The sequence below is a fragment of the Meles meles genome, chromosome 14, assembly GCF_922984935.1.
Source record: "Meles meles chromosome 14, mMelMel3.1 paternal haplotype, whole genome shotgun sequence".
Lineage (NCBI taxonomy): Eukaryota > Metazoa > Chordata > Mammalia > Carnivora > Mustelidae > Meles > Meles meles.
The window spans coordinates 52,369,948-52,384,037 of NC_060079.1; the positions used below are offsets into that span (position 1 = coordinate 52,369,948).

The window sequence follows — 14,090 nt, forward strand, 5'->3', positions numbered from 1 at the left end:
TCTCAGGGTCCTGGGTTTGAGCCCAGAGTCAAGCTCTGTGCTCAGTGGGGAGTCTGTTTGTCCCTCTCCCTCTGCTCCTCCCCCACACTTAGGCAGACACTGTCTCTCTCCCTCTCTCAAATAAATAAATAAATAAATAAATAAATAAATAAATAAATAAATTCTTTTTAAAAAGGGGGCTCCTGGGAGGCTCAGTGGGTTAAGCTTCTGCCTTCGGCTCAGGTCATGATCTCAGTCAGGGTCCTGGGATCGAGTCCCGCATCAGGCTCTCTGCTCAGCAGGGAGCCTGCTTCCCCCCACCCCATCCCACCCCGCCCCGCCACCTCTGCCTGCTGCTCTGCCTACTTGTGATCTCTCTCTCTATAAAGAAAATCTTTTTTAAAAAAAGAAAAAAAAAACTGTTTTGCCAATTGCCTTCTTCGTTCTTTCCTTGTTTTCCTCCACACAGAGGTAGATCGTTACCTAGCCAAACCCTTCTTGGGGGTCACTTTGAGGATCTCTGGAGCTCTCTCCGTACAATTCCTTTCTCTGTTACTGTTCTCCTTAAAAACCAGTTGCCTTGATCTTTCCCAAATTCCAATCCCTGCTGCCTAACTCAGTGACTGCTGGGCCCTATTTGGGTTCTTCCCCCTGCTTTGCCTTTAGGCAGAAGGCTAAGGCACTAGTAAAGTTCACCTCCTTTTCTGCCCTACTCCCAAGGATCATAGTCCTTAACTGCCTGTTGTTGCTCAATGTGTAAAAGCACTTCATATATTTTGTCTGGCTTTCTAATTGTCTATGGTAAGAGGTCAGTTCCCATGGTAACTAATCCCCCGTGGTCCAAAGCAAAAGTCCTCCAAGGGTTAAACAAGCTATAATCACAGTTATAAACTGTGAATCAGCATGCAAATATTAGCACATGAAAACACATCTAGATAAAGAGCAACTCTTGCCTCATGGTCCAGATTTTGTTTTTGTAATTCTACCACGAAGACCAGTACACGGAGGAAAACACAATCATGCATAAACTGAAATATTGCAGAGAGGTTAATTTTCCCTAACTCAAAATTTCCAAATTACTCTTTAAGAAGTGTTCTTTTTTAGAAAGCACTGACCCTATAAAAATGCAAATGACTCCCAGAAAGAATAGCACATTACATTTTCCTCAATTACAGAGACTCCAGTTAGAACCGGTCATCTGTGGGTCTGTGGTACCCTGAGCCATCACCGCATGCACGCACGCACGGAGGGCTGGGAATGTCTGGGCTGTGAATGGACAAGAATTAAGTTGAAGGAGAAAGTACCTTCCTAACGGGAAAGAAGGAGGGCAGAATCATCAACTTCATAGCTTTGCCCAGGGCAGCCCCCAAGGGAAAGGATTTGCCTGCTGCTATATTTCCCTTGGGTACTATCTGTAATTACTATCACAGCTCATTGATTTTCAATTCTTTCTATTAATACATTTATTGGCCATTCTGACATTATTAAAATCAGTCCAACTCTGCTTCTTTAGTGGAGGATAGTTCTTCCTTAAAATGAGTTTTGCAAGTACAGATATTTTTTCCTGCCTTTTTTTTTTTTAAATGGTCTTCTCAGATTAGGAATAACACAACTTCTGCATATGTTTTTCTTTGAAGCCACGTAGTGATATGCAAAGATTTCACTACAGATCAAAAGATCTCAAGCCTTGGGTCATGGGAGAATATTAAATGATAAGCAAATTCATATGTCTAAGATAACGCTACCAATTTACTAGCTACACTGGCTCCTGTTCTGCAGTAGGGGAGGTAATAATAAGCCTCTGTTAAAGGGTAATGCAAGTGGCATTTTTACAATGCCTTTTCTTTTCTTCTGATAAAGTCATTACAGTAACACTGTCTTGCTAAGCTTTTACACACGGATATATATTAAACCTTTTATGTGAAATTAAACATAACAGTTTTCTGAGAAAAAGAAAAAGGTTTGGTGTTGTTGTTGTTTTTCTCTAAAGCTACTAAATTTTGCTGCAACTGCCTGTCTTAAACATTCCATAGCACATGTCTCGGTTCAGCCACAAGACTTGCACCTGTCTCTATTTCTTTATTAAGCCTAAAGATTGGGGTCTTTTCCAAAACAGCACCTGTCTCAAAATCCTCAATATTCTACAGTCTGGCCCTGGCTCTCACTTAACAATAAATAGCATCTGAATCACTATTTATCGAGCCCTGCCTAGCTGTAAGCTCCTTGTGCTGAGATGATGAGGAATAGTGAGAAGCATAAAGCAAAACTCCACTCTACAGGAAGGTACAATATAGTACCTTAATGGTGCTAGTCAGTCCTTTGTGATACAGAAATGCCTTCACCACCTTGTTATGAATGTCCTGCAGAATGCTTTGCAAAAGTTACTGCAAGCTGCCTCGAGGAAAAGGGTCATTACTCCCTTCTGTCCTCTCTCTCTCTCTTTTTCTTAAAGATTTATTTATTTGAGAGAGAGAGAGCACACAAGCAGGGTGGGCAGCAGAGAGAGAGGGGGAAGCAGCCTCTCTACTGAGCAGGGAGCCGGATGTGAGACTCGATCCCAGAACCCTGGGATCATGACCTGGGCCAACGGCAGACGCTTAACCGACTGAGTCACCCAGGTGCCCCTCTTCTGTCCTATCTCTAAATTTAGGGCACTCATAGGGATCTCTGGCCTGACATTTCCTGCTAGTAAGCCACGGAGGATATGATTAAACCCACCTGCTGCCACACCTACACCCTTCGGGGCCACACGGCTGCAGTAAAGACGCATTGGGCTTTGCCCCCAGTGGAACGTACGAGGGTCTTCTACAACCCAATCACGGACTGTTTGGAGCCCTTAAAATTGGCAAAACACCCAACATGTTTCTCCCTCTCCCTCTGCTCTGCTCTTGCTACCGCTCTCCACCTACAGGCCCACAGGTCAGAAACGCACATGCCCTACAGTAGAAGGGAGAGGGTAACCCCAGGCCTGAGCACTGCTGTCAGTCCTTGCCCACAGACTGAGAGGACAGTGAGGGTGGCTGGGTGAGAGGCGTGTTTCCCTGAGGATGCCCGTGCACCGATGAACTTTTCTATTTTTAGAGAGCTTCTTTTCCTTTTTAAACACTTTACTTCCAAGAATCCCAAAGATATACAAAATCAGGCAGAACAGTTACACGAGCCCCCGGGATACCAGTCACATGGCTTCAACCAGTCACATGGCTTCAACCCGTCGTTCCTCATCTTGCCCCCATGCATTCTGTCCTCCCACTTCACTCTGCCGCAAATCCCAGACACCTCATCATCCCCCTGTAAACATATCAGGAAACATCTCTGAAGTATACACACTCAGAAACCCTTTTCTAAAAACTTGTGGCCAAATGCCACTGTCACACCAAAATATGGTGTCACTTCGGCGTTCACGTGATCACTGATGCCTGGCTTCATTATCCCATTTCTAATGTGATAAACTCTAAACAGAATCTGAAGTATTTCTCCAGATATGACTAAATAAAAATTCAAAAAAAAATAAGGGTTAGACTTAGAGATTTGCCTTACCTCTTCTCTTAAAATTCTAAATTAGTCCAGTTGTTTAATCTCTACTGAATATACTACGAGAATTGCATCCATAGAAACGGAAGCAATGGGGCCCTGTTTATTCCTGCTCTTCTTCAAGCAGGCAGGCAGACTCTTAGGAGGCTGGATGGTTCACTTCACTTCCCAGAAGAGGAGAAATGGGTGGACAGAGACCAAGGGGTCCCACACAGCTGGCCCGTGGCATGGGGAACATCTCAACTTGGGTCTGCCCCGCTTTCAAGTCTAGGCATTTCTACCTACACACACACGGGTAGCTTCTTCATGGTAGGATCGTTAAACTCCAAGGAGAAATGCTTTTTCTCACTCCTGGCCCATTACCAGCCTTGAAGAATGTTGAATGGAACCTGGGCCGGCCTTTAACACCCCCACTGTACAGATGAGGACATAGAGGCCTGGAGTTATGAAGTCACGTCCCAAGGCCATTCAAGCCAGGGAGCTGCAAGGCCGGGAACAAAAATCATATTTTACATCTTTGAGGCAGTCCCTTTCTCTGCTCCTGCCTTATCTCTGGGTGGAATCGTTCCAGTCCTCTTCTTCCTGCTTTCGTCCTTTGCTTAATAACATGTTAGAACATCCAAAGGCTGACAGCATTTGGGAAGCTCTTGTAACAGCAGGACAGAAGCACCAAAGGTCACAGTCAAAGTCATTCGAGCATTCCTTGCTGTGCCCCTGAAGTGTATCACAAGAGCACATGCCATACCCATGGACTGGTTAGCAGCATGTGCTGTATTACCGACAAGCCCGAAGAAAACCGAAGTCCCGTTTCAAGAGACTACGATAATCATCTACTTACATATCATAAAACTAAGGATGCAGGAGTGACAGAATTCCAAACGGAAGGCAGGGGCGGAGTCAGTGTGGATACGTTACTGTACCTATTCAGTTCACAGGGCTACAAGCTGAACACTATGCCATCAACGAGAATGTGTGTTTCCGGCATTTCCAATTTTTATTTTTTTTGTTCACAACCACCCTATGAAGTCGGCAGAGCAGGTTTATAACGAGGAATGACACACCGGTTTTGTATTTTTTCACCATACCAGTTATAATGCCCAGACAAGGAAAGCATGTATTTCCTGACCATGTGCCGGGGGCTGGGACCTACAAGAAAAATACAAGGAACAATTCTTGTCCTCCAAGAGCTTACAATCTGATTGAAGAGCTGTGACCACCCCCTTCACACACCATTAAACTATTAAGAGAATGAGGCCAGGCAACCAGAACTTTTCAGAGAAGACAGAAAGCTGAGTGGCTAACCTAAACCCATTCCACAGTCTTTCTTCCAGCTCTGAAATGTGGTCATCAGGTCCTGAATTCCTTGGAAGGGTGGGGAGATATGTATAGACCAGCTGACAGGGACTATTTATAACCAGCAGAGGAGAATGGACATATGTGTGTGTGGTGCACTGAAACAGGGGGGCTGTATTATGTAGTGCATCTTTACAATGCCACCCGGAGCCTGAAAAGCACATGAAACTTTTCTTCCCCAAAAGACTGGATGTTTAATGTCTATGTCTTAAAAACGCACTCTTGAAATTAGGTCTTCCAGAGTGATTACAGAATCTAATCCTTGACATCAAGCTGAGGCTTTCTCATTCACTGTTGTGATGCACTGATTCATTTCTATGACTTTGTGTTTATTGTTACTAATATCACATCTTTTTTCAAAAGCCCATAATCACATATTTGATCAAGTTCACCAATGTTCACACTTTCTCATAAAAATAATCAAACTTCAACCAGCTTCTAACAGGAACTGAGGAGAGTCCTAGAAGAGTGAAATAAGGAAATCTTTAGAATTCTGTTATTCCTTATCTAAAATAGTTCTGATTCTGAAATGATACCATGTATCACCCAACCCCGTTATACCCCAATTAAAAACTCCAGTAAAACGACCGAAAGTGAAGTTCACTAAAAGTCTTTATTTTATCCCTAATTTTAAAGAAGAATTGAACTGAAATATTATAAATGATTAAATACAAATTACTATATTCCATAAATAATGAGGTCATAATACATTCCATTAAACACTGGGCTGCTTCTTTTAAAGCTTTACTATAAAAGAGAACAAAATTATATCTGCCATATATTTAAGAAGTTCATACAAAGGTAAAGAAAAGAATAAAATCAAGTTTCTACTTCCCTTCAACATACACAATCTAAATGAGGGTTAAAATACTAACAGCAGCTCCATTCACAAGGAGGAAAATTGATTTTAATGACTAAGAGTTAAGTAAGACCTACGAACCTACCATTTTTCCTGTCCTTATTTGAGGGCAGTAAGTACTTTCTATAAAGAAGGTAGCATGAGGTTCGTGTTCATAATGGAAAACCCCTAGGAATCCTGGCTTTTGTTTTTTGTGCATCTAAATCTTTCATGCAAACCTTACCTTACAACTGAAAACGGACAGTAAAGGGGAAGTATCCTGACATCATCAAAGATTCCCAGAGCTGGCAGCAATGATGACCCATCGTGGCTCTGAACAGTGGCACAAGTAGGACCCTCTGGCTTCTGTGCTTCCCTGCCTTCCTCCAACATGCGTGACTAGAGTAGATTTACAGTACTCGAGTTGAAGAACATCTCATGAAATAAAAGCAACCATGTGGGATATACTACTTCTTCGTTTTTCCATCAGCAGTGGAAAAAGGCTATTTATTATCCTCTGTGAATGGGACGCTACGGTCTGTGTGGTGTGTTCAACTTCAACACGGGGTGTGTAGAAATTGACTTGCAGAAACAGATGCTCATGCACTTGGATTAGGAAAACAGAAATTCCCAAGAAATTAAACAAACTCTTCCCTTGTCGGGTCCGACAGCAAAGGTAAAAACTACTTGGTTTGGAAGACGTAGAGTTTAACTTGATTGAGTCAGGCTAAAAAACCCAGGCGAACACAAGACTTTTTCCTGCGGCACTGTCTACAAGGAACAAGTAGCATCATTCGCCACCACCCGGTTTCTTCTATCGGGATGCTCCGCAGCCTGAGTGTCAGGCTGACCCTAAGTGGGACAATGGACATATCCCGCCCAGAGCCGGGAAGGCGTGTCACCGGCTGACATACTCCACAGAGTTCACCGAGGAGCTACAACAATCGACACTGACTATACACTGTTTCAGACACAGGCTGCATGTGAATCAGAGAACTATATACTGTGACTCCATTCACTCTGCCCTGGATTGCTCGGGCATGGGGAAGTTGCTGCAGAAACCCTCTACATGCTACTATTGGGATTCGTGCCCTCGGTTCCTCACTATGATGTCTCTCTAATCCAGCAGCATCCTTACCCCTTGAACTTGGGATCCCACACCAACTCACGCACACAGATTTTTACAAGTGAAATTTTATCTACATTTAAAATGTCTTCTGGTTGCTCACTTACAAACATGCTATGCTGTTTGTGGTAAGAGATACATTAATAAGATTAAGATGAAATATTTACTTAATTCATCCCTGTTCCGGTCACCTGGAGTGCCGCAGTGGTGGGGGGTTAGTAACACAGGGAGGCAGTGGGCCCTCGGGCACACGGGCAGTGCTTTCGCACATAAATACGGAACGTGGTCAGCCAAGGCCGCACGCAGTCACACTGCCCTTATTACAATTTCGACTACGGAAGCTACAGATGTTAACAATTATAAAATCAGCCATGTCCTTTTAAAAAAGAAATCCAGCTATGCTCTTAAGTCTTCATATTTTCAATTTTCAACTCAATCTTAAGTCTTCATATTTCAATTTTTATTTATCAATTTTGCTATGTATTGTTAAACAAGCCTTCTTTTGCTTTACTCGCATTTCAAACTCATCGACCTGAATTTCGTCAACTGTCTTCTAGTCCTCGTGGTGCACAAAAGGGTAAATACAAATGTCAAAAGAGAAACCAATCCCGCAAAGAGGAACGTTCCCATACCTGTACCCTGTAACTTCCCAGCTAAGAAAGAAGCAAGCCATTTTGGCATGGAGGATATATTCCTATCTTATTTTTTTAATAATTCCTCTTTGCTTTGGATTTTTATTAGCTTTCCAAAAACCTTCACTAACTTAAATAAAACCATATGGTTCTTATAAAGTCACTGTGCCTTCCTAGTTTCAGGAAGTTGTCTTTTCCAAGTTAGTCATGGCCGAGGCTGCAAATGGATGAGAATCAACCAGTCTCAGATGATCATGGGTGGAGAGAAACAGCATAGGCAAGTGAAAGTCAGCAAATGTCAGGAAGCTCTGGAAATGACTGCCGCGCTCAAGCAGAGAAGAGGGTGGAGCATCGTTGGAAACTTACCCCTTGTTCAGATTCCAAAAGCTCGGTTTTGACTCTGACTGACGGCATCCCATCAAGCATTAACATTCTGTTCTCAAAGGTGTTGATATTCTGAGAGGAAGAAGAGAGAGAGAGAAAGTCAGCCATAAAGCATTCAAATGAGGACATCTGGTAGACTCTTCCTTCATGGTAGTACATTTAGTACTGCTAACCTAATTTTTTTAACAATGAAGTATAATTAAATGAGACTATCAGCATAACCAATTATCCCCCCATTCTGAACTATCATTTGAAATAATGACCACGAAGTTGAATTAATCAGTCTGATTCTCTGACCTCTGGGTTGGAGGTCAGACTATAATAAACTGGAGTAAAGAAACCTTAACATTAATTTATATGGGGCTGGAAAAATTCATCACACTTTTGCAGCAGTGGAAGGAAAGAGAAGGATGTTTTTCTCTTCTTTAGTTCCAGAGGTTGCATGTGTGCAGAAATCCACAAAGGAGAATATAGATAAAAAATGACCATATCCTCTTATCATTGTCAAAATCTAAATAATTTAAAAAACAAGATAATATAATTCTAGACACTGAATTTTGGTATGGCACTTCAGATCAAATGAAAATTTCTATGTATTGACCCCAAACATTTATTTCAAAAACAACTCATATAAATTTTTAAGCTCAAGTCACAACCAAAAAATAAATAACACTTTGCTTTCTATTTTGGTATATGTTTGGCTGAATTTACCACTTCTTGAAAGGAGAACTTCTACTGATTTCTATAGTGACTCAGTAGAATTTCAAACAATATTTACGAAAAGATTAAATCCAGGTTATTCTCTACTAATTTTCACTGCTTTGGGGATTTTCTAAAGTCAATAACCTATGAAGAGAGTTCAAAAGACACTTATGATTGCTTGCTTCAGGCCAAAATCCTGTTTTAGAACACGTTTAGAATGTCAACTTTCCCTTCCCCTACTGACCAAATTCAGAAATTGAAATGACTAAGTTTGAGTTTTTAGAATGGGTTCTTTGCTCAATCATAGAACGTAAGCACAGGACTCTAAAGTGGTCTCCTTAAAAGAAAAAGAGATCTGTTTCTAAATACTTTGCTTACCTTTGATGACAAAGATTAACATCATTTCTACACCTTCAGGTTTTTGCCTCTCACATAGTTACTTTTCTATCAAGTAGTTAAATAAAAACAACTCCCACTTTGACAAATCATAAATGTTTTTATTACCAAATAATACCAACAGAGTGCAGTATAGTAAAGCTCTAATTATCTCTATTTCTTGCCAATCCTTTCCAAGAAAAATAAGAAATAAAATTTATAGGGCCTCTTATCACACATATTTGTTCTGAGACATCAACAAGAAGAAAAGGCAAATTTACTCCAGAGCTAACTAATGAGCATTTAAAAATTCCATGCTACCTAGTCTATTAGGTAATAAAAAGAAGAAACACTACTGTCAGGTTCTTTTCTTAGAAATGTGCAATAGTATTAAAACTGGCAGGATGCATTTTTTTAAATTTGTGCTTTTGACTTGTCCATATTTTTTAGGCATTTTGCATCCTAATAGCTTCAAGCAGAAAGAACTGTGGTCTCCCTGGCAAGCTCAGTTAATTTGTTCCAACCTTTAAATTCTTTCATGGAGGCTGGTGGGTTGTTTACACATCAGGCATGGATCTCAAATCCTAATGTGTCACTTGCTTCCGTGGTTGGAAGCGGCCAGCTTGGCTTGCAACCACCCAGTTTTAAGAAAGCCTTCCTGCAGCCCGCCAGCCCTCCACGCCCCTGCCCTTCGTAGCAGCCAGAAATCTCCCCTAACAAAGCATCCCGTAGACTGTTTGGTTGGTAGACAATGAAGAATGAGTTGATATTGCTTCCTCCCCTGGAGGAGGTCTTGCCCAGAGGAAAAGGGAAGATGCCTCGCAAAGGCAGGGAAAAGACAAAGAGCGGTTCTGGAAAGACAGGTTTAATGAACTGTTGGAATCTGATTAGAGGCTAATGTCCCTTTCAGTGCTCCGTACCAATTTACAGCTGATAGACTTTAACCATTCTCCTCACAGGCTGTGATAAACTCATTAGTTTAAAAAATGCAAGCTAACCAGAGTCTTTGAAGTTAAAAACTGATAAATCATGAAAACCTGACTCGGCCCATGTTCCATTTAGCACATTTAAATATCACTGTATTTTCATGATTTTTTTTATTGTTACTCTTGAATAAGTCTACATGTGTTAAAGATAGGATGTACACGTTAGTTTCCTGTAACAGTGGAAAAATAAAAACACCTCTTGAGAGTTTTTTTTAAAGACATTAAGTTTTCCCTCAAAATATTTCTCTTTCCACGATTTTCCAGGATCATCCACAGCCCCAACTATAATAAACACCATGAATAATAGTGTTCACAGCTATGAAACCAATCCTTAACTATTAAACTCAACTAGTGCAGATTCAATTTATACATATGTCCGAAAGCGATATTGTAAATTTATATAAAGCATATTAATCTCTACATTCATGATTCCAACGCTGTTTAGTATAAACATAAGCACTGAGCATCACACCATATTCCAGACCATTCAGGAAAGGGTATGGGTTTTATGGAGTACATGGTAATTGTATAGCATTGAGGATATAGTTCCTGGGACAAAATATCGATAGATTTATCTTCCTAAGCTAAAATCAGATACATACAATCTCAGTTGACTGTAGACTTTAAATATGTAATAACCTTTAATAATTCGAAATTGCTGTCAAACATATCTTGCCATGATCTTAATCAAAACACATTTGCTGTGGAATCAATAGCTCAACTGACTCCCAAGAGGTAAATAAAATTACACAGTCGTCAATTTAAGGAACATTGTACTCTCTGTATATTTGGTTGTGATGAACATTTTGATATTATACAACCTTGTATAATTTACATTTGTGTATGTATACATTCATATACACATGTAACACACGTGTATACACTCACACTGCATGCTTCGTATGAGTACGCTTTATTAATTAAAGCAAAACTTAACCATTAGCTTTATTAGATGGCCGTTGACCAACCACATGTACACTGAATGAGAACAGTACTCTGGACTTTCCTTTTTGCCGAATAAGATTTGGCAACACAGAAGTCTAGCTGATGGTAGCTCTCTTAGTCAAAACCAAGACAAGCACAACCTTCAATCAATGATGTTAACATCTCAAAATATTTTGAATGGAATGGCCAGGAAACATAGGGACTGATGTTCAATGACCATCTCATAAAAACAGAATGGGGTGGTACTTTCCCATGGCAACTACTAGAATCTGTCCTCCTATTCCTAAAATGCAAGCCTTTTCCTCACCCTCTTCCTGACTGTGGGTCATCCAGTTCTTTGGAGAAAACTGTTTTATCATAGCCCCCAAACTTGTGCTGAAACACAAGAGTGAAATTCATTTGTTTTACACAGGAAAGGATCAACAAACCTAAGAGATTAGAATCAGGCGGAGCCAACAGGTTCAAATATCTATCACTATACAACAAATCACATGCAGAATAAAAAAATCACTTTATTGTTATCTTGATTAAAAACACAATGACACACATATTTGCATATCTATTAAGGACCAGACCTTGTACTAAGGGATCCTCATTTAGTTCTTACAGTAACCCAAGAAGTCAATGCTATATTCTCTGAAGATGAGACATCTGAGATATAAGGAGGTTAAACTGTCTAAGGTCTCAACATTACCAAAGGAGTACAGCTCTGTTCCAAACCAATTCTCTCTCTCCCCATCCCCCATTCTTCCTCCTTCACTTCCCCTCTCCCTGCCCCACTCACCCCTCCCCATCTCTCTCTCTTTCTCTCTCTCTCTCTCCCCTCTCTCCCTCTCTCCGGAACTCTGGAATCTCCGTTAACAGCTTCTCTCAGGACTAAGCTAATTTAGTCAGTGAATTAAATGTGCAAATTCTGGTCACTGGTGAGTATCAACATTTTGGGGAATATCAGTAAGAGGTCAAATAAGCCCATGGTTTCAAAGCTATTTCCTTTTTTTCCTTTAAAGTTTCAACATATTTTCTTGCCTTGATGAGATTATGCATCCTATCCTAGAAATACCTCATCATTAATTTAGCAAGTCAATCCCATCCTGATTTCAACACCCAGAAAAATCTATGGTAAACTCATCTGCTATCTAGTGTTTTGAAAATATTCATATACCCTTGGTGGCTCATTCAGTATTTACACAACAGTTTCATGCACTTGGATAATACAAGAACTTTACCCTCTACGTTTGATATTCAAGAAGATATATCTGGGCGTCTCATTTAATTTATAATCTCTTAGATTAAGTGTAAGAGAGTATTTTTCTAAGCTCACATAACCTCACAATGATCAATCAATCTGGTGCAAGGCATATGCATAATCAAAGCACCTCTAATGGTACAAAATAAGTATCAGTTCAAATGTACTTTGCCATTTTGTCCCAGCCTTTCGTCTTTCATTGTTTTGCAGCATGGGAGAGAGGATGTCACATTGATGACCTATCAGTACAACTAAGAACTCAGCTAGGCCTGCTGGAACTCTCAACTTAAATCCCCTCCTGTGGTTGCGATGAGCCATATGTACATTATTTTCAACTATCTGTCTTCAGTCTTAAAAAGACAAAACCCTTCCACAAATTCCTCCCACTGAGGAGGAATGGAATTAGGTCTGTCATACGGACTGGTAAAACTGTACTTGCCATGTGGCAACTTCTATTTTCCCGACAGCAAGGATCATTGTTTCCTATGTTGGCAAGTGCTTAATTACCACAACAATGCAGTTCACACTGAAATTTTAGAAATGTCATCTGAGAGTCCAAGTAACACTCTCCACCCCCGCATTAATACAAAGTATAATAGAAAGTTAGTTTTGTCATTCATATTCTGAAGAACTGCACACACTCGGGGGTTGTCCGTTAACCAGATCTCTCCATAAACAGGGAGTGAGGGTCTCTGCGGTGCCTTCCATCCATGCCACATCTGTGAACCACGAGGCACTGTGGCAAATAACAGGGGCAAGCCAAAGACCGAAGAACAGAAACCATGTAAAAAACAAACAAAAACCAAAAAACAGTAACAACAACAACACAACAGGACACTATCATGGCAAGAGAAGTGTTCGCCTACCACCAACCACACCCTAGAGAGGGAAGACAAAACCTCAGCTCAGCCGGGCAGGGAGAGATAGCAGGGAGAGATCTAACATATAGGAGCAGGTGTGGGGCGGTGAGGATGAGCCAAAGAGCAACAAGTTTACATGACGTCATGTAAAGATAAAAGAATTAATCAGCCTTAAAAAGGAAGGAAATCTTGCCGCTTGCAACAACATGGATCAACCTTGAGGCTATCATGCTAAATGAAGTCAGTCAGAAAAAAACAAAAATTAAACGATCTTGCTTATACATGTAATTGTAAAAAAACAACCAAACGAAAAACACCAGTGAGCTCACAGATACAGACTGGTGGTTGCCAGAGGCAGGGTATGTATCTACATGTAACGGGGAAGGTGGTCAAAAGGTACAGACTTCTACTTATAAAACAAGTAAGTCACAGGGATGTAACACACAGCATGATGACTATAGTTAGTACTACTGTATTGTGTATTCGAAGGCTGCTAAGAGAACGGATGTTAGAAAAACCATTTCCTATACAAGATGCTGGAGGCTAACTAGACCCACTGTGATCATTTCACAATATGTACGAATATCGAATCATTAGCATTATACACCTGAAACTAACATAATGTTAACATGAAGTATATCTCAGTAAATAAAAAAAGATCAGAGAAAAGTGAGTTCGGTCCTGGAAAAGGACTCCAGAAAAGACTCTCTACAGGGCTAGCAGAATGTAATTCTGAGGATTTAGCCCCAGCAGAGCCCAGAGCTAGGTAACAGAGCAGACAGGAATTAGAAAGCACGTGCCCAGCCCAAGCCTCCTTCCCCAGGCACACACATGCACACGGAAACCAGGTACCATGAGCCCGGGCAGAATGGCCAACACAGCAAACAGGCTCCACACGTGGAAAACTACACTTGCAACACAACCACAGGATGATCACGGGGATCACAATTTTAAAAATAATAATATTAACAACCATAATAACAATAGCTGTCATTTGCTGAGGGTATATGTACTGAGTGTTTTACATTCATCAAATCATTCATTTGTATATTTACTGATTCATTCCAAAAAATACTTACTGAGTATCAGGCACTGTTTAGGCACTTAGGGTATTACCAGTAAACGAAAGGGAG

The 14,090-nt window shown here is 40.8% G+C and overlaps 1 protein-coding gene across 7 annotated transcripts in view; it reads right to left on the reverse strand.

Annotated features, from left to right (window-relative positions):
* Nucleotides 1-14,090, reverse strand: part of KLF12 (Kruppel like factor 12) — a 436,995-nt gene that overhangs the window by 226,594 nt on the left and 196,311 nt on the right. For all 7 annotated transcript variants that reach the window (XM_045978049.1, XM_045978044.1, XM_045978050.1 and 4 more), the window contains one exon: nt 7,826-7,915. In XM_045978049.1, the coding sequence (XP_045834005.1) occupies nt 7,826-7,915 (90 nt within the window). The remainder of the gene's footprint in view (nt 1-7,825; nt 7,916-14,090) is intronic.